Here is a 27,451-nt window from a genome sequence, read left to right as displayed (position 1 = left end):
CAACTCCGTCTAATTAATTTGACCGTAAAGGCTAGACGAATTATTATGTAAGAGGCGTTACACACGACCTTGCTTCGGATCGGACCGGATCGCGACCAGACTAAATTTTCGTCGTCACGACTGTTTAATAGATACACTAATTATTTCAAATCAGATCAACGGAATAACAATTAGTCAATGCGACAGGATGATTCCGAATAGTTTTTGTTCGTTGATGCTGAGGGTTTTGCGTTTCAATCGTAATTTGTTTTCATATCCTTAATAATATTATCAGTAATATATTCAATGTATGATTCACTTGTATGCTAATATTATAAATAGCCTCACCTTTGTAGGACTACTAGTGATTGATTGTGATCATTAGATTTTTTAGTACCGTTTTAAAAATAACGCGTTACATTAAAAATTGCTATATCCCTAAACACTGACACATTAAAATATGCAATGCTTAGCCTTTCAAGAGTTGATGCTTTTGAAATGTGGTTTTGGCGCCGCCTATTAAGGATTCCATGGACAGCCCACCGCACGAACATCTCGGTCCTACAACAGCTTAAAATAGAGAACGCTCAACGCCTGTCTGCCACCTGTCTGCAACGCATAATGCGCTACTTTGGCCTCGTTGCCCGCAGAGGTGTAGACAGCTTGGAACGTCTGATGGTCACTGGAAAAGTAGAAGAAAAAATCCTAGAGGCCCAAACGTTGGTCCGACCAGATCTCCGAGCAAACCAGCGGACCACTTAGCGCTGCACTACACCAGGCAACTGACCGGAACCGATGGAGGCTGGTAGTCGACAAGCTGAAACGGAGTCACGATCCTCAGCAATGAGGGAGCAATGGAGAAGAAGAAGTATTTCAATAAGTTTGTTCGACTTAAAATTGTAAAGGGCACGTCGACTGTAGAACAAAATGCCGCTGGAGCCAAAAAGGTTTCAAGTGACGATCGTAAACGAGGTAAACCTGAAGACGCGGCGTGGGTAGACCTCCTACGAGCTGGACAAACGACCTGTTGAAGGTGACGCGTTTTTGCTGCATGTGGGCTTTTTTCATGATTGAACTAGCTTCTGCCCGCGACTCCGTCTGCGTGGAATAATTACTTTGGCATAACGCTAACACTTCATTTACGTAGAAAGTGAAAATATTTTTCAATTATAGAATGTTAAGGAGCTATTCAAACCCCTATTTTGAAACATTCTTTATTGGTGCTCCCCTTGCATTGGTTTTAACGTGATGCTATATAGCCTATAGCCTTCCTCAATAAATGGGCTATCTAACACTGAAAGAATTTTTCGAATCGGACCAGCAGTTCCTGAGATTAGCGCGTTCAAACAAACAAACCTTTCCAGTTTCACCAGAACAGGTGGGCGAGCAAAGGCTCAGCCAGGTGGGGTGGAATTAGCTAACAGCTGCCCGAGCGCCTCCGAAAGAGACCTAAAAACTCAAGAGCAACTGCTTCGCGAATGAATCTACTACCAGATCGGAATCGCGACCCGCTCAGAAGATCCGGCGAGAAGCTCAGCGGGCTGATGAATGCGGGCCTGCCCATTACTGGTCTGTATTGAGTCAAATAATGAACCCACAGATTTGTTACTCAGTATCCCACTATACGTCGTCAAACATGAAGATGTTTTATCTTTATTAAATTACATTATCCTTAGTCGCCAAATCCAAACATGATACTTAAGTAAACTTAACCTTGACGATTGCAAACTAATCGTGATGTCGTGACACACGTGATCCGAAACCCGAGGCTCGGCCGTTTGTCGTTTTTCAACTTTTGTGTGTTAAATGTTCTAAGTTCTTCAAACACGTGTGTGTACTGTATTAGACATTTATAAACAATCTCGAACGTAAATAAAAACGTTCTTTAAATCGCTGGGTTACACGATTTAGATATTTCATTTGTTTATTAAAATAGTTTCTAAAAATGCATATAAATATTGTACGGTGAAACTAAAAAAGCCTAATCGCCGATAATGTACACTATCTATTAAATGAAAACAAATAATTAACTAATATTATGTCATACTCTGTGACTTCTGTGAGCTGAATTGATACACAATGGCAGTTTACACAGTAGCTGCTTTAACCACAGTTTGAATAGTTTTTTAAATCAAAAATTTCTCTTCTGTATTCTATATTTTCATATTCTTTTCTACTTAGAGTAGTTTCTTAGACGTATACTTACTTCTTTGTCGTATACTCTGTACTAGATCTATCAAAAATACTTCGCTCTAATTTTTTTTCAATAATTAGGTAACAGTAGCCTAATTAAAAAAAGTAGGCACTCACGTAAAGAAATAGAGGTTAACTTATCATTGCTTACTAAAAATATTGTTATCTATTGCGGCAAAGACAATATTACAAAGCTGTTCAGAAGTGGCTAATTTAAAAGCCAGTTCTATTTGGCATTAAAAGTACTTGATGAATAAGAAACAAATAAAACTTTTAATGGCATCACCGCCATTAAAAGTGGTTTCAAATAGGTGGAGACATTATGAGACATATTCACTAGATTCATATTCTTCCTTAGCCCGTTTAAATAAAACTATTCTGTTGTTTTTCGACAAAATTCTAGGCTGAAAATGTTTAAAATGAAAATGAAATTAGCATATACATAATGAATTACTCCAACATCGAACACGGGTCAGTGAAAGAAATAAAAATGACGATCAAAACCTATATTTTCTCTCGTATACACTCGGTTTTATGTGCTCGTGACTGAAGCAGTTATCACGTTAATGTCACTCGAAGTTACGTCAGTTTTGACAAGTGTTGAGCTTAATACACGATTGGATGAATGACTTAAGTAGGTACTTCCATTTATTTAAAGACTGACCTGACTCAATGACCACACATAATAATAACAAATTCGACGATTTCGGCTTGGCTTTGACCGAATTTGTAAATTTTCAGAAACCACAAATTGATAAAATTTGATAAATTTGTCTATAACAAATAAAGACTTGTATCACTTATTATTTTTTATCTTCTGTGTTTAACATATAAGTTTAGGGGCATTCACTACAAGATGTCGCTGGTTCCATACAAAAAAAAATGTCTTAAAGTATTGCAGTTTCAGTGTCCTGATTCCTCTTTCGAGAATACTCTCGTTAGGATGTTTAAAATATATAAATCGTATATAATCCTCTATATATTTAGTCTCTGGTTCCCATACTACAGGAAATCCTAGTTTGGAGACAGGATTAGTATATGGTTCTTTCTTTAATTGATGAATTCCAAAATAAAATAAAACTTTTTACAAAATTGAACTTTCTACTTTCAGTCGACAGTCCCGAGCTCCTCGCAGCGTGTATTCCTACCGCAGCGCTGTAGCGCCATCTGTCGCGTCTACGCACAGATCCAAAGTTTCTAGGAAGGTAATAACTATGATGTATATTTTATTCAAACCCTAACATTTTATTTTTATTGCTTAGATGGAAGGACCAGCTCACAGCCCACCTGGTGTGAAGCGGTTACTGGAGCCCATAGACATCTACGACGTAAATGCGCCACCTACCTTGAGATATAACTTCTAAGGTCTTAGTATAGTTACAACGGCTGCTCCACCCTTCAAACCGAAACGTATCACTGCTTCACGGCAGAAATAGGCAGGGTGGTGGTACCTACCCGCGCGGACTCACAAGAGGTCCTACCACCGGTATCTCTTTAAGTAAAATGTAACAATAATTTGTTATAACAAAACTAAATTAGCCTTTAAAAGAATCTATTTATTATTAAACAATATTTATGGAATTCTTAGGCAGGAGTGAAAGTAGACGCGATGGCAGCGCCGAACCCGTTCTGTCCCAACGTCAAGGGCATGTGCTGTCTGATGCTGCTCCTCAACCTGGGGCTCATCCTCGTCACGCTGGGCTTCGTTATCGTGCTCCAATTCTTCGAGCCACTGTTTGTTTGGTGAGTGAAACACACGTCATTTCGGATCCTCCCGATCCATTAACGGTGCTTTTAGGTACCTCAAGCACCACCGTCATCGTTCTTGTCGAACCCGTCGCTTGTGACGAAGAGCTCGACGAGTAAATTAACCCTCAGACACAGCCCACTGAGTTTCTCGCCGGATCTTCTCAGTGGGTCGCGTTTCCGATCCGGTGGTAGATTCTGCGAAGCACGGCTCTTGCTAGGGTTCGTGTTAGCAACATCATCAGGTTTGAGCCCCGTGAGCTCACCTACTAGTTAAGGCTACGCTGATATAGCCTCTCAAGGCTATCAGCTTAGGTAGGAAAAAAAAAAAAGGTGAGTGAAACTTAGCTATGTCGAACGCACACTGATGTCCTATTGATGTCAGCGTGCTTAGTGCGAGTTTTTTAACGTTCTCGATAGCGTATAAGTTAACTCAAATTTGTATGCCAATTTGTATTTGGAACAGCGCCCCTGGCGGCAAACAAAAATCTGAGTTAACTTTTACGCCATCGAGAACGTTAAAAAACTCGCACTAAGCATACAGATTGTTTTAGAGTTGCCGTACGAAGTGGTGTAATTTAAAAAATAACGCCAAAATTTACTATGTTAAACTTTTCAACTCGGCACAATTCAGTCTGTTTACAATTGCTAATTTCATATCACATAACTCTTGCTACGTTAGTTTTGTTTGTTTGTTTTCTAATTTGCTGATTACAGCTGAATACTATTTCAACTTGGCCCCATTTAAGACAGCTGTTGTCCTTACCGGTACCCACCCTGTACCCTACATACCATAGGCACGGAGCTGACGAGATACCATCTATCATTCCGACAACATAGCAAAGTTGGCCGCCAACCTCAGAAACTTTAGTTTAAGTCTATAAAACAGTTGAAATCGACTTCTTTTTATCATTCACATGTACCTAGTATGTGTTATGATGACACTTTTTAATTTCCGTTAGCAACAAATGATTTCCATTTGACACAGTTTTGCCAAAACTAGGACGATTTGTGCCTTGTCGCCACAACAATGAAGATACATTAAAAATCACTTATTCTTTCTCTCCCTTCAAAATATGCAACGGAATAAGCACTTAGCTATTACTGAGAACCACGAATATTCAATTGAGAATGGCATCGCCTAAGTATATTTTCGTAATGTGAAAATAACCAAAATATGCGTAAAGTTTCAATACTAAAGCATTCGGGACATTGTGTTTTTTTTTTTTAAATGTTACCTTTGCGAAGTGTCTGCAATTCCATAGATAGATATTTTTACAGCGAGCGAACAGTTTTAAATTAATTTATATATTCCTCACCTAATGTCTCCACTTCGAGATTACATATCTTTACCAATAAAAAATAAAAAAAAAATTTTTTCGATTTCGTTTCACCTTTTATAAATTGTTAGGCTAATTTTTAATAAATTGTTTAATTGCTTATAAAAATATATAAATATTATTTTGGACGTTTCAAATACTTCGAATACTTTCCAATTGGAAATTAGCTTAGCCAGAATTAGATTTACCTACCTACTCCCGAAAATTTATTCTTCGCATTAACATAAATTTCCTATTCATTTCCAGGATCTTGGGTATAGTCTTCTTGATATTCGGCTTCATAACTCTAGTGGGAAGTCTCGTGTACTGCGTAGTTTTGTGCCGAGAGAACCCCTATCCTCGATACCCGGATGACTTCCACTGGACCCACCATTGGTCTAAAACAATAGGGCCCTCGGAAATACATTACAGTGCCAGCGAGAAGCAGTACCGGCAGAATGGACATAATAGGTACAATGGCAAATATTCGGACAGGGAAAGTGCAAAAGGCTACTCTGATAGAGAAAGCAAGCTGAGTAGGTACTGAAAAATGGAATCGACTTTTGTTTTGAGGATATTCTTATGATACATTGAAATCGGGAGGTGAATGTGAATGTAATATAACAACAATCACAAAATACGACTCATCGCCTTAATTTAAAAAAAATACAACTTAATCATTATTTCACAAACACCAAAATCTATTGATTTGTTGATTTCGGTTAGAAACTACGCAGTAGAATTCTATTTCTTTTTAAAATAAAATTTTAGTCACTTTATTGTATTTTGAACGAGTGGAACGCAATGATATTAAACGCACAAAACAATCGACTTGTACCCTTTGAATGATGTCTGTAAACGTTCAAAGCTATGTACATATGTACACAAATAAATAAAAATATTTAAAGAAAAAAAATTGTATAATAATTTTATTTCAAATAAAATCTTTCAGTTCGAAGGTAGTTTCTTATTGTTGGAAGTGATATGCATCTATTTTTTGATTTATCAAGTTTAGGTAATTTTCTTTGCTATTGAAAATTTGTTTTTCTGAATAATTATATAAATGCTTTATATACGTTTTTATCGAACTTTGTGGAAATTTGAATAAATGAATCTTTTATATTTTCTTCTCTGAAAAGAAGGTATGGAAAATGTTTCATCCAAATATTCCTGTTATGTTAATAAATTAAACTCTATTTAGTATTTTGTCTAATTTAATGTAAATAATACTAGTTTAAGTCAAATATGAATTAAATGCCATATTAATTATTACATTATAAATTTAAGTAAGAAATTAATATTCACGGAAAATAATTATTTTAAGTGACTGACACATTATTTGTATAAAAAATTTAAGCATGAACTTAACAAGCGAGGAATGTTCACAATTATCCGATTATTCGTTGAATACATTTTTCGTTATGGCTACTAAATGATGGCACCTGTAAAATTGTTATATCTGCAGCTTGTAATATATTGTTTAGAAGATATATTAATAAATTTTATATATGTAACAATGACTTTTTTTATTTTTAACACTCCGTTAACATTTTGATCTGTCTACGTTCAAAATAGTTCAAATTAATTTTCATCATCTTCAAGACGTTCCATTAACTTGATAATTGCCAATACTGGATAACGAAATCAAACACTAATGACGGAAAAACAATTTCATTACTTTCACCTTTATTGTGATGATATTTATTATTGACTTTGTATCCTGATCAGTAATTACAAGAATGAAAGAAAAAGAAAAAAAAAAATTATTATCTACTTTACTACTACCACGTTGTTTTAATGTACAAACTACATATATTTTTTTATTAAAGCATACCTCAGTGAATCGTCCAGAGTAGAACGATTGAGCCAATTTTTTCTTTAAATCGATTCACCGAACTCATCGATTACGACGAAGAGTTCGAGGAACCAACTAACCCATAGAGTCTATGGCATAGAGACAACCCATTGAGTTAGTCGCGGAATCTTCGCAGTGAGTCGCGTTTCCGATCCGGTGATAGATTCTGCGAAGCACTGCTCTCGCTAGAGCTAGTGTTAGCAAATTCTCTCAGGTTGAGCTCATGAGCTCAATTACCCGTCCGGGCGTAGCTGGAGTAGTCTCATAGGCTACTAGCGAATAGTTACGGAAATACATATTATATCTATTTAAACCGATTTCGGACAGGTCAGTATCTAAAAGAAAATTTTATAAAAATAAAACGAAAATTTATTCTTAAATCCTTCATTTATTTACAGACTTACTAACAAGAATTAAAAATTAATTGAAAATTAATTAAGACATATAACAGACGCGAAATAAATATCGAAATATGAAAAGCTTCATAATATGATAACCAAAAACAAACAGAACTTGAAAACAGTATCAAATACATTGAACAAATAAAAAACACTACGGAATGACAATATTAATTAATGACGCATTTATTGTAACAATGAAATTGAGAATAGCGACGAAACGTTACATCACAATTACCTGGGTTGCCATTTTATTGTTAATAAAAACACAATACACTCAATAGTTATATCTCGGAGACTACAATAGGAGCCGGTGTTTTTTTATTTTATTTTATTAATATCTAGCAATTGAATTACTTAATCTATTGTCTAGTCGATAACTGGTCAACTATTGAATTGAGACCGATGTTACGTCACAGAGTGCAATAGCTATTTTGTACAAATAAAAAAATCAGGAACTTCACACAAAAAGAAACGAAAAAACTACACACAAAGAATATCAGAAGAAAAACAAAACGAAACGTCATTCCAGAAGTCAAAGACTACGATTAAAATGAGGCATTAGAAAAATAAATAATAACACTGTTATCAGCGTTTAGCGTCAGACATGACATTTTGTTCTAGAAATTTCTTTCGCATGAAATTTTGCATTAGAAATAGCATATCTTTTTGAGCGTTTTATTTATACTCGAAAACTGTATTTAATTGAATTCTAAAATCACGTATAAAAGTATGAAAAAACGATATATTTTCAACCACGGAAGTCTCACACATCTAAATATTGTGATATATTTTTATTTATTACAATAATTATCTACAATACAATTGGTATATTTAACAACGATTTTCGGAAAGGTTTTTTGATTTCATAGTCAAATTCTCGTTTTTCTTTTTTTTGTTTATATAAAACTGTCTTGTTAATAACTAACTAGACGCCGTAATTTATATAATATACCTATTAAATATTACATTTTTATCATCAAACACAAAGAAATAGTTTTAGTACATATCTCTAAAATCTCAATTATTAATTTTTAGTATCGTCTTGAACGATATATTTTATATGTAAAATATATTTCGGACGATCTAAACTAGACCACAGTACGGAAAAGTCGACCGATAAAAGTTATTCGTTAAAATTACGAAATAATTCAATTTCATTTATTTACATCAGATTCAAATATAATAATAGTTTTTTTTTTTATTTATGGGGTGTGTAACCTTTACGAATCATAACGCACTGGATCAATTTTATAACAATTTTTTTTTGTAACAATTACATATCTATAACTAAGCCGTGTAACTGAATATTGAATACTGTCAGTACATTTTGTATGAAATTTCAATATAGTATTAATGAAAACAATTATATTTTTTTGTCTGCTTCACTGGGACTTCTTTGTATTCATAATATTGCAACATCTGATTTTCATGCGTCTTGTTCAATTCAGAATTACAATCCTATTTAAATTAAATAATTGTCAGCTTATTCTTAAATCATTTTTTCTTTAAATTCAATATTTAAAAATTTTTCAATTACTCATAGTTTTAAAACTAGTATAAAGTGTCGTGCAAATGTTTTTATTCAACTTTTACAATATAATAAAATGTCGGTTACTATTACAAAATGTTGGAAGCTATTCAAACTAAAGGTAAATAATACGAGAATAAACCATAAAAAAAGAATTTTTATTTTCAAAATTCTACTGTACGACTCAGTAGTTAAAATTGGATCCTGCCAATTTAATTAAAGCATTAAAAATATTTATTCGCTAAGTCTAAATAAATAAATAGTTGTAAAGACACATTTTTGTACTATTGAAACATTTCATCGTGAATTATCATGCTGATTACCATAATTCTGAGGATAATATGAAATGTGCACACATGAATTATGTGGTATGTACAGGTTTCGACATCAAACTTCAAGTTTTTTATCCACTTATTCCGTTTCGTTCCTCTGCTCAAAATTTGATAAAACTGTCAATATTTATATTTAAATTGTGGGTTAATAAGTTCATCAAAAACTCATCTAGTCACGGACCTCTTAGGTCTACCAAAAATGAACAAAGAATACAAAATACCAACTCAGTGGACTATAATCATTTTGAAAATAAAATTGAGGCAATAATAAAAATTAATGAAATCGTAAATAAAGCATTCAATACAAAAATATCTTTACAACTAAAGCAACCTTTGTATGCAAACGTCAAATGTATTATAAAATAACTAATATCTAATAGACGTAGTATATAAAAACTATATATTACAAACATATATAGATGCTTCGTGTCGTCGTTCTAAATGTGTAGTCCGCTCAGATACTGCATCTGAAAACAACAGCTCATCGTGAGAGCAGTCTGCAGCAATAATCGTTTGCCTACGAAGGCAATAAAAGAAAAGTAAAATAAAAAGGATTAAAGAAACACGAAGTGTCTGTGCTCCTTAGGCCCACTCTTACACCATCCATTGCACAAACATGACGTTGCAGTTAGATACATATGGCACACAATCCTCAATAAGAAACGTTCCATTGTTGCCAATAAAATTGTTAAAAACAATTAATTATTGGCAAAAAGATCCAGACCATTTTTTAATTCCGTAGACAAAACGGGCTCACCCACCGGCTGTTAAGTGAATATCTGAATTCATAGATATGACGACGTGAGTGCCGTGACCTGTGAGGCTTGAGGGCTTATTGACTTTTGAGGATTTCATCCTTATTAAGTACATGACGTTATTCCTTCACCGTTAGTCATTTGTGAGCAATGTTAAATGCCTTTAGAACGCAAAGAAATAAGATAACTCACCAATTATTTTAAAACTATTCTAATCGCTCAACGAGCTATCGCTTATATTGAAGTCAGATTCTGAATCACTTTCCACCTTCTTCTTAGCCTTCTTTTTGGGATTCGCAGCAGGTTTCTTTTTACCCTGAGAACAAAATTCACATAATAAGTATATTTTGGAAACCCATAAGCAACATAGAAATGAATAAGCACAACCAAATTCCACAGCATAGATTGTTTTAGAAATACATGTTTCTTCTGGAGATTATGGATAACATTAATAACAATAAGTACATTGTTATTGTGTCGGATCCTGGTGCTTTTAAGACTTTCAAGCACCGGTCACCGTCCGCGATGACACAGCCCACTGAGTTTCTCGCCGGATCTTCTCAGTGGGTCGCGTTTCCGATCCGGTGGTTCCGCGAACCACTGCTCTTGTTATGGTTAGTGTTCGCAAATCCTCTCAGGTTGAGCCCGTGAGCTCACCTACTCGTCCGGGCGTAGCTGGAATAGTCTCATAGGCTACCAGCGAATCGGTAGGGAAAAAAGTTATTACTAAACTGTGACTTGTGAGTAATGTTTATAAACTATACTAACAAAATCAAGACATACCTTTTTACTGTCAAATATGCTGTCCTCGTCGTCGGAGTCCTGGTCGAGCATGACCCGCGCCGGCCTCTTCTTGGTCTTCTTCTCGTCTTTATCGACATTCATCAGTTTACGTTTTGGAGCTGCTTTTTTCTTCGGCGGTGACGCTTGTATCGCAGCGTCGCTGTCGCTCGATATTAAGTTCGTCGGATGAGGATTGCTCTCTGATTTAGATTTTGTCAATGTCTTTTGTGGTTCATCTTTTTTAGCATCTTCTATCAGAGAGTCGAATAAGCAATCTGTGAATACATAAGTGATATTATAAAAACGGTTATACGTTAGGCTAATATTTGTAAATTAGCTAAGCTTTTTTTTATAAATGAACTATAATATACATGGATTCTAGTTAGTCTAGCCCGCGTTCGACCGTCAGTGAGCCACTCGCAGCTGACTTGATGATGACAGTTATTCAATGAAATTTACATTAGTGGATGTAAGTTTCAGGAAAAGAATCAAAAATTTAAACAATCTTTATGAAAATATTTTGTCTCCCATATCAAGATACTAATGACCACGACCACTCTGACAAGAGTGCTAATGAATAAACGAGAAGATTCAAGATACACTGTGTTATTGTTACCTTAAAAAAATTACTGATTACTGTAACTACGGGAAAAAGTTTACTGGTCGTAAGGCATCTCTTGTGAGCACACACAGGTTGATAACACTATCCTGCTTATTTCTACAACGAAACAGTGGTGGGTTCCAGCTTGTAGGGCGGGGCAGCCATTACAACATACAGTATAAGAACAAAATACCAGAATCCATCTCGGCTGGTTTCTTTGCGGGATTCTTCTTGATGTTGAAATCATCATCCTCATCACTGATGGAGAGAGTTTGTGGCGCTTCATGGTCCGAATCTATCTTGTTATCCAACAGTTCTGGTTCTGAATCAGAACCAGAGTCATCTGAACCGTCTTTGTATTTCTGTACCTGAAATCAAAATTAAAAATATTCTTTATTTTTTGGCCATTAAAATAAATCCATTACATTAAGACTTCAATAAATGCATGTCTATAGCCTTTTTTTTTTTTTTCTCGGGCCGGTGGCCGAACCTCCTACGAGGTCCCCGCGCCTAGGGGGCGCGCGGGATATGTGAGACTGCAGGTGTTGAGAGCAGATCGCGGGCCCAAGGATTTTAGGGCCCACCCACTAAACGACTTCCCTGCACTCTTACACCCGACGTCCGATCTCCGTCTGGGGTCAGAACCCGTTCAGAGTAGGGGGGTTCCCGCGGTCAACACTGCAACCAGACACGCGGCGCCACCCCGAGGACGCCCGACCAACGGGTCGTCGAGGCGATAGTCGACGACCAACGACGTCAGTCTCCGCGGTACGGCGGCCCTACCAGGTCGCCCGGGCGGTGCCGCTGGTGTTCCGGGATACCCCGCTGGGCCAGAACCAGCCTGCCGGGTCGGAACGCGATACACCGTCGACCGGGTTGCTCTTCAACAGTATATTCGGCGACGACAGCGACGACGAAAATGCGGACCGCATCGCAGTCCGCAGCCGCCGACACGCCGTCCCGTCCTCCTGGTGCCAGCGCGCTAGAGTGACGGTAGCGTGCGGCGCAGCCTCAACCCCCTTAGGTCGCCCCGTGACCATCACCAGGAGGAGACTGCCTCCTCATAGGGGCTGGAGCTGGACAAACGCCCTCCTCCGACCCCCGGCCCGACGGCGGCGGCACGGCGCCGAGAGGGAAGAAGAGCTCTCCCTCTCCCGTTCCGCCGCCTCCTTCTGCGAGATGGTGGACTCACAGAAGTCGAGCATCGCCTGCCAGGACTCGTCGCTGCCGAGCATCGTAGCCACGACGGTCAGAAGCGACAAGTCCGGTCCTATTTTTGCAACGAGGACGCGGCGCTGCTCCGCGAAAGCGAGGCAGTACGCGAGCGTGTGCTCCGCCGTGTCCTCGTTGCAGCTACTGCAGTGGTGGCACTTCGGCGTCGGCTCCCTCCGGGCGACGAGGTCTATAGCCTCCCGTAACTACTTAAGGTCATGAGGGACGAGAGTGAAATTGCCATTTTATAATGACACCTATAGATTATAGAGCAAAGAGCTCCTAGAGGTCTACTTTATGCTTATTTGTTGAGCAGACATTAATTTTTTTATTTTTTTTTATTGCCCTTGTAGGCAGACGAGCATACGGCCCACCTGATGGTGAGTGGTTACCGTCGCCCATGGACTTCAGCAATGCCAGGGGCAGAGCCAAGCCGCTGCCTACCGCTTAATACTCTCCACAAGCCTCGTTTGAAGAAGGACATGTCATAGCGCTCTGGAAACACCGTGGAGGGGAGCTCATTCCATAGCCGGATGGTACGTGGCAAAAAAGACCTCTGGAAACGCACTGTGGATGACCGCAGTGGCTCCAGGTAGTATGGATGAACTCTACTCCGGTGGCGGGCGGCGCGATGGTAAAAACGAGATGCCGGTATCATCTCGAACAATTCCTCAGAGCACTCATTATGATACAGCATTATGATAAAAAAAAATACTTGATATGTTCTACCGACCTTAGTGGCAGCTCTCCTCGCATTGGTACGTTCCCGAGGTACTAGAACTTCCACCTCAGCATCAGATGCTGACATTTCTCCTGAACTGCTGCCGCTGAACGTCATCTTCTTCTGTATCAAAATTTAAGAATCATCATTGATATGCATTCATAAAATATTATTTCTATTCGTAAACCTGGTCATTGAAGTCCATGAATACACCCATTTAGACAAATTGCTACATACAAAACGAACACACTATTTTTACACACATATCGATTATAATTATTCAGCACCTGTATATAATATTTATAATATATACAGTTATAGACAGAAGTTGGTTGAATGAATGAATTCCTATGAATTCCACTAAGTGGTTTACTCTAGATAATTGGTGAACTTGTTCTCTATGCAATAAAAAGAAGATGGTAAAATAAAATTATTCCTTGTATTTTCTGTTATTTGATTAATGAGTAACAATGCATATATTATAAACAATATTGTTTGCAAGCAATTCAACTCACCTTTTTAGGTTCCTTTTTAAAAGTAAGTTTAGTTTGTTTAAGCCCATCTGTTTTTTCAGCTTTGTCAACTTTATCAGGTTTCTCGGCTTTCTCTGGCTTCTCTTTCTTTACTCGAGCTTTAGGTTTTTTCTCTCCGCTTGATGGGCTTATGCCTGTAGGGTCATCCTGTAAAATTAAATATTATAATATATTATTATACATATTACATTTAATTTTTTTTTACAATATGATTTACAATATGTACATTTAATTAAATTTCATTTAATATGTGTATGTCCTAAGGAAAACAAAATTTAATAGATAGTAAAATAGATAGCAAGTTAATTATAAGTCAAATTACACAGACATCACAATCCTTTGTTGTTGCGGTGGGTAGTTCAATATATCTATAACAGATATACGCAGATAGCGTGCAAATGGATGTAGCTGTAATTTTATATTTTATTTATTTCTAAGTTATCAACAGTAGCCGACAGGGTTTGAGAGTCTAGTTAGGCTAATATTTTACACAAGTGGTGGTGGTGGTGGAAGGTGGGACGGCTACTGTAAAATACATCTGAGGTATCCACCTCGTATCCATGGTCGGCCATTCTACTCAGCTTCGGTAAACCATTATAATCAGATCAATTATGAGCTGGCCTGCCAAACTAGAACCATAAATATAATAAAACCAAAAAGATAAGTAAGCAATTTCAAAATAATACTACTAACTGGATCATATTCCTTCTTAATCTCTTTCCTGGTTTTAGCTTTCTCTGCGGCCTGTATCCTCTTGATCAGATCATCAGATATCTTCGGCTCAACTCTTCTACCATTCTCGGACGGGATAATATCAAACATTGACTTGCGATTCTTCTTACCAGCCTATACATGTTATGATTAGAATATGAGAATAATAAAATAATAGAATGAAATAAATAAACAGAAACGACGATCGCTTTGTGGTTATCGTAACAATTTTACTCTGTACTAGTGGTAGGAGCTCTTGTGAAGAATCCAAAAGGTAGACGTTAAAGGAACGAGATCTTCCGGTGTCTTACTTAATATGGGTGTTCCTCAGGGTTCCATATTGGGTCCCTTCCTGTTTCTTGTATATATCAATGATTTACCTAAGTTTATTGAAACCCGTCACGAGGTCGTATTATTCGCTGATGATACATCATTATTGTTTAAAATTAAACGACATTTGGAAGATTATGACGATGTGAATGATGCTATCTCGCGCGTGGTACATTGGTTTAGTGTTAATAATCTGTTATTAAATAACAAAAAAACAAAATGTATAAAATTTACCACACCTAATGTTAGACAAGTTGACACTAGTATTACTGTAAGTGGAGAGACACTGGAGCTTGTGGATTCGACAGTTTTTCTTGGTATAACAGTTGATTCTAAGCTGCAGTGGGGTCCTCACATATGCAAGTTAGCGAGTAGGCTTAGTTCTGCAGCGTTTGCGGTAAAAAAAATACGAATGTATATTAATGAAGATACGGCACGCTTGGTTTATTTTAGTTATTTTCATAGTGTTATGTCCTATGGCATTTTGCTATGGGGCAATGCTGCCGATGTCGAAACGATTTTCATCCTGCAGAAGAGGGCTATTCGTGCTATTTATAATATGCACCCGAGGGAATCCTTGAGGGACAAGTTTAAGGAAATCAAAATCCTAACTTTAGCGTCCCAATACATTTTTGAAAATTTATTGTACGTGCGTAAAAACATTGAAGAATTCCCCAGAGTCTGCGATTTGCACAATGTGAACACTAGGAACAAACATAGGCTTGCGTTGCCGGCGGCTCGAATTAAGAAAATAAGCAACTCTTTTAGGGGGCTGGGTGTACAGCTTTTCAACAAGATCCCACTAAACGTTCAACTACTACCTGTTCATAGATTTAAGAAAACTGTTAAGGAACGTTTGTGCAACAAGGCATATTATAAAGTTAAGGATTATTTACTAGATGGCACTACGTGGGAATGAGGCGCTCGCTCCTGGCCTTTTCATTTTTCATTATTATTATTATTTTTTTAGACTTGTTTTTTCTTTTATTGTGAATATTTCTATTTATTTAAAAAAAAGAAAATATTTGAGAAAAAACAAAAAGAAAAAAAAAGCCCGCTGAGTTTGTTTCGCCGGTTCTTCTCAGGACTGTGGCTTTTTTTGGAACCGGTGGTAGAGTTAACATTGTTATTTGTATTTTGACATTCAACAAGTGTGTCATACTGACATCTAAGTTGAAATAAATGATTTTGAATTTGAATTTGAATTTGAATTTGAATTTGTGAGCCCGCACAGGTAGATACCACCAACCTGCCTATTTCTGTAGTCGGTTTGAAGGGTGGGGCAGCCGTTGTAACTATACTGACACCTTCGAACTTATATCTAAAGGTGGGTGGCGCATTTGTGTTGTAGATGTCTATGACTTCAGTAACCACTTAACACCAGGTGGGCTGTGAGCTCGTCCACCCATGTAAGCAATAAAAAAAAAAGAATCTATTTTTTACTGTTTAGAATGTTATTGAAATCGTCCACTGATATTTGAGACTCATAGGCGCGCACCTTGCAGGCCGCCATATGACGAAAGTTATAGGAATAAGGAAAGTTATTGTTTTCTAAGCGTTCATTGCTGGAGGCGTTAATCTATCTCCGGTGTGTGTAATTTTTATATTACTTCGAACATTTAGTATTTAGGACTACATAGACTGCAGTTTCAAACACTGTTTAAAAGATTCAATACTCTACCTTCATTCTATCCGTCTAGGTAAGACATGAAAATGAACAAAAATATTTTTTTTTTATGTTTCACTCACGGAATAACGACAACAATTTGGACTGTCCAGTTATCACTGCTGCTATTCAGCAATCAATGATACGAGCGTCTGCACGTAAATTAACCCATTTCTTAATAACATTGTTAAACCATTCACAATAAATAAAATTATAAAAATACCTACCATCGCTTTTGAAGTCTTCTTGTTGACGTTGAGTTCCTCCTGTCGCTCCTTATCTTCAACTTCGTCTAATTTGATCAAAAACGCGTCTAGATCTTCCCGCCAAAGCATTGGTGCCGTTTTATTTCTAAGCAACGATATTGAAATTTATATTTGATTTTTTATTATTTTTTTATTGCTTAGATGGATGGCCGAGCTCACAGCCCACCTGGTGTTAAGTGGTTACTGGAGCCCATAGACATCTACAACGTAAATGCGCCACCCACGAAAGTAGTATTTTTGAAGAAGTATTTTTGATCAAAAAACGTTTTTTCAAGCAAACGTTACATCTTATCTTTCTAATGTTTTTTAAATTTATCGTGTCAATACAAATTACTATAAATCTTATTAACAATTGAAGCCCACAGTATATTGTGATAATAGATTGGAATTTCTTTTACCAGCTTTAAGTTACTGTAAAATATTTCCTTTACGGAAATTCAGGGCAATCCAATTGAAACACTTTGATCTCTTTCATCAACTTTTTTTATTGAACGTTGTTTTATCTAGATTAAAGCCGTTACTTGAGGTTTCCGATCCAGCGCATGATTATATTGATTTATTACAGTAATTTTTTTTTTGTATTCGCCAGATAGAATGCTAGTTTCGTCAGTTTGTTGTTGGTGCTAGAATGGAAGTATTTTACCATCCCAATGCACTGAGTGGCGCGCGTCGTTCATAATATATAGTATAACAATAAGTGCGATTAACACTATAGTGTGAATTAACACATGAAAAACTTACTTCAATGTGGTCAGCTCAGTCAATTTCTGGTCTCTCTGCTTGAGGAGTTCATCTTTCTTCTCTTTAGTGAGCATCCACATCGACATTCCCAGCAGATAGTTAAATTTCTTTACTTCTTTCAATTGCTGGAATGCTTTATCTGTGCAACAGAAAGATTGTGATTGTGATTAAAATTGATTGGTACGCGGGAGGGGGTCGCCAATCTGCGCTAGTCTTCTCCGACAAGATGGACGACTTTTTAACGCACACAATATAGCTTAGAAGTATTGACTCTCAAAAATATGTTTGGAGATAAATCTATTCTAAATCTATATCTATATAAGATCAGTCTATCAAACATTATATTCAAATATTTGAATTTTTCTGATGAAATCTGTCAAATGCTGTTCTAATGTTGAGAGTCCACAATAAAGCAGAACTATTTATAGTTATTTAATTACAAACTTTATTTAACTGACCAGGGTCAACAGGTTTCCCTTTAGGGTCAGGTTCTGGTTCCTCATCTTCAGATTCCTGAGCGTCGTCGTCCTCTAACGCGGTGAGACCTTGGATCTTACTGGCTCGCTTCTTCCAGTCCGCGATTGGGTCGGGAGCGTAGCCTGAATATCAAGATAGCACTATCAACAATAGTGAAAAGTTGATAACACATTTAAATAATGCTTTGTTAAAGTTCAAAGTAGTACAAATTCTTAACACGGAACATCTGAATATTTGAGAGGACTGAACAGCAAGAGTTAGACTGAGGTGTGTTGAACATGAGTTGCACATTTAATGTGTATATGAAATATTAAAATCATGAGCAAGCAATTTAACTGATACGTGAGGAGCTACTTTCGAAAATATTAGAATTCATTTTTTCATATGGGGAAGTATGTGGTAAATCAAACCTCTCTTGATGAGTTCTTCAACCATAGCCTTTCTTTTCTTGTTCTCGACTACTAATCCTTTGTCACACTTTTCTAGGATAAACCGAGCCTGATTGGACAGCTTGTCTGCTTCGGCCTGCAACTGTCCCTCGAGGTAATCCTTGCGACGGACGTAGTATTTAACGCGCAGGTCGTAAAACTCACGTAGGATTTCCTCTACTTTGTCGTATCTGTTATATGAGTACAATATTTAGAATTAGTTTGGCAGATAAGTGGTTGTCTACTTTATGTCTGGACATTAGTAGCTTGGTTTTGCCTCTGCTCCATGAGCATAACATATTTTGGTGGATCATAATCTTGAATGTATTTATTGGCTGTTTACAAGGTGGGCTAGACAGTGTAATGTCAAGTTTCGAAAAGAAGAATTTATTTTTGTAATGTCAATAATAACGCCCGAATGGTCTATATCCCACTATCAGATGTATGACAGATTTAATAATTGTCTAGTACTGTGCGGGTTCTAGTATGAAACATGCAGAGTGCCTTCGACATGCGTCGAGAGCGGGCCGCAACAACCGGGGCACTGACTTACATATATTGCTAATTTGATTGTTTTGTTTTTGTATTTAATTTTGATTGTATTGAACATTAATCGATTAAGTATGTCAATAATTCAAAAGGGAGGATGACTTACATTTTATTGGCTTATAATGTTTTATTATAATATATATATTACATTTTATTATTCTACATAAACATATACATGTCAAACATAACGTTATTTATAAAAGACACAGCATATTGGAGATGAACGATGAACACTACAAAAATAATACTAGTTGTGTTAAATGAAATTAAAACTTTGCTCCATTTTTTACCACAATCACCACCACAAACCATTTGTAAATTATTGAAAATATTTTTAAAGCAATTCGAACTTTAAAATAAGACACATGTATTAATTAACTTACTTTTTAAGGCAGCAGTTATAGTCGAAGGCGTTCATACAGGTCATAGATATGGTAGTTTGCAGTTTGAACACCTTGTGTATGCCCTCAGCCTCTATTTCAGATAGCTTTCCAGGTAAAAGTGACACGACAAACCGAACTGTCGTGTCAGTATTGTATTCCTGTAATCAAAAACATTTGGTTTTATTCTGATTCACTACTATCCTACTTACTACTATGGATATATCCAGGATCCCAATGAAACGAAAATTTTTGAAAAGGAAATTCTTGCTCATTAATTGTTGAAAAGACTAACATCGTTTTATACCACTTTTGATGATTGAATTTGATGTATATTATAAATAATACCATTAAATAAATATAAAATCAAATTATAGTTCATGTTACTCACCCTGTATTCAGATATTAATGGTTTCACTTTATCTGTTCCAAGCATAGGTTCGAGGACATTTTCCTTGTAATTCTGGGTCCACATCCCGACCGGAAGCTCCGTGATCTCGATTTTGTCGCCAGGCAATATGGCCGCCTCACCGGATATGACGTATTTATCGCCGAAGCCCTCCACATTGCCCTTGAAGTTCTTATACCACGGATGCATCACTTTAGGCTCTTCGCCGTCCAGCAACCTCCTAATGTGAAAAGCATTTTGTACCATATAGCATATATTACTTATACGTTAATAACTTAAATTCTTAGAGTTACTTTTTATAATAGAACCACTTGTGTGTGTGTAGAATAATATAGGCGAATTTGTATTTAAGAGTTCTAAACTTTCAACTATGAAGTTTAATTAGCTTACCGTAAGTTTTCAGCAATATCCCTGGGGTTGTAATTAGGTATTTTAGTGGACCAGCCTGTACCAATACCTTCAGCTCCGTTCACCAACACCATTGGGATAATGGGCAGATAGTAAACTGGTTCAATCTTCTGGTTGTCCTCAAATTCATGCTGGAAAAGTAAATCAGTAATCAGGTTAGAATAATTACGATTAGAACACCGGACAACCAATGCTGCCAACTTTTGTTAAAATTTCCTGCAAACGAATTTGTTTATAACTTTTTTCTTACTAATTGAAAGGAGAATGCCCATTGTAGTATGGAATTTGGTTTCACATTGTGCTCTCATGTTACTTACCTCATTTTGTAGGGTATAATTGTGTTTATTCAATTATAAAAAAAAATAATCTCTAGTTCGCCGGATTTGCTAGTAAAAGACCAATGAAGTTTTTAGAATTAGGTTATTTTTTGTACAAGACAGCAGTGGATATTTTTTTTATTATGCTGAATTCCTACATATTTAAAAACATATGTATAAAGAATTTTATTCATGAAAACATGTATATTATAGTATAAACTTATTTAGCTAGCATAGTATTGTGTGGCTAGGGCTACTACGTCCATTCGTTAAGTAAAGGTGGTACTATTGCGGCAATTCAAAATAAAACAAAAAGACATAGACATTGATTAATGTCTCAAATTAATCAACTTCATTTCATTTCACTCCATATTATAATTTTTTTAAAAGATTAGGCCATATGAATTAATATCTTTGCCTTTCCATTGGGAAAATTGAACTACTACTAGATTAGAAGTTTTTAAATTACTAATTATTTTAATCTTCTATATCCGAAGTTATAACTTAAGTTATAACTTAATATTTTTGAGGAAATTGTTAAAAATAAAAACTTAATTTTTTATATATATTTGATCGTAGCACAACACGAAACCAAGAATGGGCAATCTCCTTTCTTAATGGTTTTTTTTTTTAAACTAATTTTTTGTTAATTAGTCAGTCATTAAAAGGAGTCTTATCTTAATATGAATACATAATTGAATACAAATGTAACACCATGTAAAACATTAGCACAGACCACCAATTGTACTTTTTTTGAATTTAATGTATCACATTGTTTATTTATTTTTTGGTGTACAATAAAGAATACTCTCTCTTTCTCACACACACACAGAGCGCGCAGTACTCACGACAAGCAGCGGGTCGTCGTGCGGATGGAATATGAGTCTTGTGAGCGGCGACATGAGAGTGAAGATGTATCGGGGGCTGGCCGAGTCCTTGCCGCCGCTGAGCCGCGTGCCGAACTGTCCGCGCGGCTCCAGCAGATTGATGTTGTTCGAACCGACGTAGTTCTGAGCCAGGTTCACTATGGTCATTGCCAGCGACTGTTCACCTGTGCGACAAGAAAAACCAATGTTAGGCAGCTTTGAGAACCTATCAGTGGATCATTTAACAAAATATTTTTGTTTGTTAACAAACAGATTGTTAGAAACAGATTCATTCTCAGTATTGTTCGGATTTGTCTTTCCCAGAGTCTACTAGATATTAACAGAAATCGACATAAATACCTCAGTGCGTCACGTAGGACACTGGTGACCTACATGGCAGTCAAAGGGTTAATACATTATGCCACAATGAAAAATGATTGACAAATTAAAGAGCGGACGGTTAGCGTGGTATGGACATGCAATGCGTAGAGAGGAGATGCACGTGACTGGGAGATGTATAGAAATAGTAAGGCAAGGCAATGAATGAAAGGAAATGAATGGAATGGCAACGTAAAGAGGGGCTAGAGGTCAACCGAAGAAGACATGGATGGAGTGTGTGAATGACGACATGAGAGAGAAAGGAGTGTGTTGAGATGACGACTGATAGATATGTGCACTTCATATGAAAAATACATTAGTTTCTCACTCAGGCTTAAATATTTTTTTAAGAAAACATATTTTAATTAAAAAAATTTATATCTAACCGTGATGGTAAGCCGAATGCTCTGCAACGGAACCAGCCAGTTGTGCCACTTTCACTTCACGCTTGTCATTACGTTTTATACAAGTGAAGATAACTTTACGTTGACCCGGCTTCAAGCCATCTATCATTGATGGAATTGATCTGAAAAATTGAGAAATGAAACAACTGAAACAAATTTGAACATGGTACCTTGGTAGAAGGGGCTTACAATACGCCGTATCGCCTCTAATACTTCATTATACCTAAATTAATATACTTTACCCATGCTATAAAGATAGTACTTTGCTTAGGAAAAAAAGTTATATCTTTGTATTTCTTTATTTTATTTTTTATTTTCGAGCCTTATAGGGCGTACCACAGCAGCAATAGGACAAAAAAAAACTGTAATAATATTTTATACAACATCAATAAATATTATATTACCTCACATTGTCACCATTTGAGAATAGTACAAGCTCCAAATTAACGAAATCAGAATATGTCACTGTTTTCGTCTCTTTTGTGTACAGGTATCTCTCTGACAGTCCTATTTCCTTTCTCCTCTTAACTTCGTCCATGTGATTAGTCAACCATTCCTTACGTTGATCTGCACCTTTCTTTGAAAAGGCAAGTTCAATATGGTGATCATCAGTTGGACCACTATACTTGAATCGAATTCGGTGCCTATCCATATTTTGGAAATATTCTTTAGCCTCCTTTGATGTGGAGGTACCCAAACCTTTGTAGTATTTTATATTATATGTGTGATGGTTTTCTGTTTCTTTTTTCCATTCTTCAAACTCTGGTAAAGAGTAGAAAGATATTTCTTTGTCTTTTTTTGTAGCTTTGACAATAGGTGTAATGAATTCTTCTAAAAATGGCAATTTCAATAGCTCAGGCCAATTATGATGTATAAAATTGATAATCAAACCTTTAATATGCGATCCATCTTGATCCTGATCAGCCATGATCATTACTTTACCATAACGTAATGTTTTCAAATCATCAACTGAGTTATATTTTTTCTTGTACTGTAATCCAAGAATTTTAATCAAATTATTGATTTCAACATTTTCTAGAACTTGCTTGTGGGATGCATCTCGCACATTTAAAGGTTTACCCTTTAATGGAAACACTCCGTAATGATCTCTACCAACAACACTGAGTCCTGATACAGCCAATGTTTTAGCCGAGTCTCCCTCAGTCAAAATCAATGTACAGAGATGTGCATTCTTTGTGCCTGCATCATTAGCATCTTCCAATTTCGGTATGCCCTTCAATTTACTCTGTTTCTTTCCAGATGCCTTAACTAATTGATCTTGAGCCTTAAATTTCGCCCAAGTCAGCACAGATTCCACCAAACCACATTTGGTAACTGCTGTGATGAACTTTTCAGACAAATTACATTTTGACCCAAAGCTTTTAGCTTGGAGTGTCATGTTCTCTTTAGTTTGTGAATCAAAGGTAGGGTTTACAATCAGGCAGTTGACAAATAACCACATGTGAGTTTTAACTTGGTATGGTTTAATATTAACACCACCTTTATTCTTCTTTTTAAGTACTTCTAAAACATTCTTGACCACACTGTCAGCTACTGTATCAACATGTTTACCACCTTTTGTGGTTGCAATAGAGTTAACAAAAGAAACTTGTTGGAATCCCATGTCAGATATTGTAAGAGCGACCTCCCAGCGGTCACTCACTTTCTCATAAACAACTTTCAATGGTTGGCCATTTTCGTCGTCTTTTCCTTTAATGTATAAATCTACATAGTCCTTAAATTTATTAATTTTTAGTCTTTCACCATTTAAATAAACCTTTACACCTTGCGATGAGGCTGCTACGTCATATGCTCGTCTTGACATTAGTAACACAATGTCGTCTTCTAATTTTTCCATTTTAAATTTAGCCAAATCTGGACTAAACACTATTTTAGTAAAGTCATCGTCTTTCCCAGAATCTTTAATCTTAGGTTCAGAAGCCTTAGTCATATTGGAACCCCATGTCTGTTTAAAGTGTTTCTTGTACTGCTTTGAAGCAGTTTCCACTGTGAATTTAGTTGAGAAAATATTACAGAGTTTTGCACCATAACCATTCCTACCACCTGTGACTTTTTCCTCTTCATCATTATAATTGGACGAAGTCAACAAATGCCCAAAGATCATAGTCGGCACATACATCTTCTCATCTTTATGCATAACTACAGGGATACCACAACCATTATTGTAGACGGATATTGTGTTTGTTTCTTGATTTATGTCAATTTTAATGACATCCATTTTGGGGTCTCTCTGCTTATTGTCAGCCGCATTAACCAAGATTTCATCATAAATTTTGTACAAACCTGGAAAAGAGGCAATCAATGCAGTTTACTTTCTGATTAATTGAAGATTTATTTTAAACTGAAAAATATATAGTTTTTTATGTTTATTACCGGGCACAAAAGTCAACTCTTTTTGCATCATACACTCCTTCACCTTGTCATAAACCCACATAGTCTCGGTGGCTCTTTCCACTGAACCAATATAGGTGTCAGGACGTAGGAGGATGTGCTCTAGCTGTGATTTCTTCTGGTATATCTTTTCAATGGCACCCTTCGGACCTTTAGCGGGTGCAGGCTCCCCAGTGCCATTCTGCTTTGGGCTGCTCATTTTATTAAACATTGACTGAAAGGTTAAAGATATAATTCTATGGGTACAGTTGTAAAAATAATAATCATTAAACTGTCTTATCTATATATATAAAAATGAAACCCGTTTTCCGTTGTCACGACATAACATGAAAACGGCTTGACCGATTTGGCTAATTTTGGTCTTGAATTATTTGTGGAAGTCCAGAGAAGGTTTAAAAGGTATAAAAATATGAAAATTCTCGGAATTAAATAAAAATAACAATTTTGTTTTCCCTTTGACGTGTCCCCCGTCGGACGGATTCCTTTTTTAAGTTTATTCTATATAAAAGTTTAGGTCTTTTATTTATCGATTGAGGCACTACGAATTCTGCCGGGTCAGCTAGTAATGAATATTTTTAACTAGATTTAATAATTTATAAATATTGGTTTAGAATGTTGTTACAATTAACTCAGAAAGAAATTAATTTGAACCATTTTTTGAAATTAGCAATAAATTTTATTACTTTGGTAGTGGGGTTGTTGAAAAAAAATGCTTGAAAAGTACAGAATTTTTCCAAGTTTTTTTTGTTCCGAGTTTTTTAAATTCATAATACCAATGCTTGATTTTAATAAAAAAATATTAATTATACAAATAATAAGTTAAGCAAAAAAATAAAAGAAATCAGTTAACAAACAGAGAAATATGTTTAGTCTATTTAATTGCTTTGTCTTTGCCTTTTATTTATGGATATTCATTATTTCAAAAAATATCTATATATATAAAAATGAATTGCTGTTTGTTAGTCTCGCTAACAGATTTGGCTAATTTTGGTCTTAAATTATTTGTGGAAGTCCAGAGAAGGTTTAAAAGGCAGATAAATACGAAAATGCTCGGAATTAAATAGAAAATAACAATTTCGTTTTTGCTTTGATGTGTCCCCCTTCAGACGGATTCCTTTTGTTTGTTTTAAGTTTATTTTATACAAAAGTTTAGGTCTTTTATTTATCGATTGAAGCACTACGAAGTCTGCCGGGTGAGCTAGTATTTATTTAAAAATAACCTTATTAGAATTAACAAAAAATTCTGTGATTATTTATGTATTTTTCATGAAAATAAAAGTACAGTTGCATTTGAATAAAATCATTTAATTTTGGTTACATGCTTAAAATTGGAACAGTGGAGTTGATTTCATTCAGAGTTGCTGAAATCTTACGATATTTCCAAATTAAGAATTGATATCATAAGGTGTGAAGGTATGTAGAAGGTGAAAGATACCGGATGTATCGGAATTTCGTAAAAATTATAAGATTTTCCGGAAGTTTTACAATTTTTTTTATAAAGAACTTGATTTGAAAATAAATGTTCATAAAATACGTATATTCATGGAGTAGCTGCAAATAAATTTTGATTTTATTTTAATTTTAGTTGGTCTGGTTTTAAAAGAGTATACGATAACAGTACAAACCTTTTTTATTGCAGACTATAATTTTATAAGACAAAATTAAAAAAAGGAATACATACATAACTTGACCGTTAACAATAAAATGCCGCCAAATGTGTGCACATTTACCTTTATATCAGCCATCTTGTCAGTCGTGCTAATAAAACGTTTGCGATCAACGCAACTCACTATTTGTCTCAATAATAAGCCAATACATGAATTCAGTTTGTTAACTTTGGAAAAACAACATTTTTACGAATTGTAATGGTAAAAACACGACCATAACGAAACAACGAGACGCCAAATTTGACATAGACACTTTTTAGTTTGTTTTTCTATATTCTTAGCATAGATAATTCATCTTAAGAGACGATACCTACTTAAAAGTACTTTCCTACCTTTGTCTTTTGACCACAAACTACTCAGAGTCTTTGACTTAGCCTGTTGTTGAATTTAGTTCAAAGAATAAGAACATCTAAATACATAGTTTCGGTTGATTTAGTAGTTTTAGTAGTTTAGAACATACTTTTAGTTTAGTGGCATAGGTTTAGTTGCTCTTTCTTCAAACTTATTTTCCAACACTCTGTAACATTAAATAGTTTATTAAAAACATCACGCCATTTGCGATCAACGCTATTTGACGAGTGAATTCTAACTCTGCTGTAACTTACAAGTTTACAACCCAAGAGCGAATTTTAGAACAGGTTTAAACCAATTCGTTACCTGATTTGAACATTTTATTAAGGTATTTCTAGAGCTGAAGGAAGTAATAAATTTTTCTCCACAACTACTAAGAGATACAAATAAAAACGCTTTATACTACACAAACTATAAAAGTAACCTAAGAAACAAATTTCAAGTAACTGCCAAATTTTTTAAAAACATTTTGAATTAGTGAGACCTTAATGTATGAAGCTATTTTAACTATTTATACTGATTAGTTTGTCTTATTTGGCTTAATAATCGTAGTATTTTTTGTAATCAATCATCAAAATCATTCGCTTCTCAGGTTCTTTCAAAAAATTCATTGAACTCTTGGTGAGCTTTCATCATTTTACTAAGAGATTATTTCATATAATCAATTTCAATTTCAAAGTTGTTTTATTTCACCTCATTTACTTCATTACATTTCATTCAGTTTAATTCCAAA

At 35.7% G+C, this 27,451-nt stretch overlaps 2 protein-coding genes across 2 annotated transcripts in view; one reads left to right on the top strand and one right to left on the bottom strand.

The window, feature by feature from the left end:
• Nucleotides 1-6,754, top strand: part of LOC114242199 (uncharacterized) — a 128,501-nt gene extending 121,747 nt beyond the window's left edge. Inside the window, exons 5-7 of the mRNA XM_089730856.1 lie at nucleotides 3,284-3,377; nucleotides 3,761-3,915; nucleotides 5,505-6,754. Of these exons, the coding sequence (XP_089586982.1) occupies nucleotides 3,284-3,377; nucleotides 3,761-3,915; nucleotides 5,505-5,784 (529 nt within the window). The 3' untranslated portion in view covers nucleotides 5,785-6,754. The remainder of the gene's footprint in view (nucleotides 1-3,283; nucleotides 3,378-3,760; nucleotides 3,916-5,504) is intronic.
• A 706-nt stretch (nucleotides 6,755-7,460) lies between these two features.
• On the bottom strand, nucleotides 7,461-26,728 carry Top2 (DNA topoisomerase 2). The gene is made up of 20 exons (XM_089730854.1): nucleotides 26,431-26,728; nucleotides 24,683-24,914; nucleotides 22,693-24,592; nucleotides 22,271-22,410; nucleotides 21,489-21,691; nucleotides 20,306-20,454; nucleotides 19,898-20,135; nucleotides 19,510-19,667; nucleotides 18,560-18,768; nucleotides 18,131-18,271; nucleotides 17,673-17,811; nucleotides 16,893-17,016; nucleotides 16,681-16,695; nucleotides 14,652-14,804; nucleotides 13,941-14,105; nucleotides 13,438-13,548; nucleotides 11,686-11,860; nucleotides 10,892-11,166; nucleotides 10,301-10,424; nucleotides 7,461-9,820 (listed from the first exon to the last, which is right to left on the bottom strand). The coding sequence occupies exons 1-19, from the start codon at nucleotides 26,443-26,445 to the stop codon at nucleotides 10,320-10,322; spliced, it is 4,647 nt and encodes a 1,548-aa protein (XP_089586980.1). The 5' UTR covers nucleotides 26,446-26,728; the 3' UTR covers nucleotides 7,461-9,820; nucleotides 10,301-10,319.
• Nucleotides 26,729-27,451: the final 723 nt, after the last annotated feature.

Source organism: Bombyx mandarina, chromosome 11 (assembly GCF_030267445.1).
Source record: "Bombyx mandarina strain Sakado chromosome 11, ASM3026744v2".
Classification (NCBI taxonomy): Eukaryota; Metazoa; Arthropoda; class Insecta; order Lepidoptera; family Bombycidae; genus Bombyx; species Bombyx mandarina.
The sequence above is the reverse complement of the archived record's forward strand: the minus strand, read 5'-3'. Positions and strand labels throughout refer to the sequence as shown.

Excerpts from the sequence above, each read along its gene's own strand:
- Top2 (XM_089730854.1), bottom strand. Across the intron at positions 18,769-19,509 it reads TATAACTGCTGCCTTAAAAA|ATACGACAAAGTAGAGGAAA; the intron begins GTAAGTTAATTA and ends CTCATATAACAG. Across the intron at positions 17,017-17,672 it reads ACTGAGCTGACCACATTGAA|AAATAAAACGGCACCAATGC; the intron begins GTAAGTTTTTCA and ends ATCGTTGCTTAG.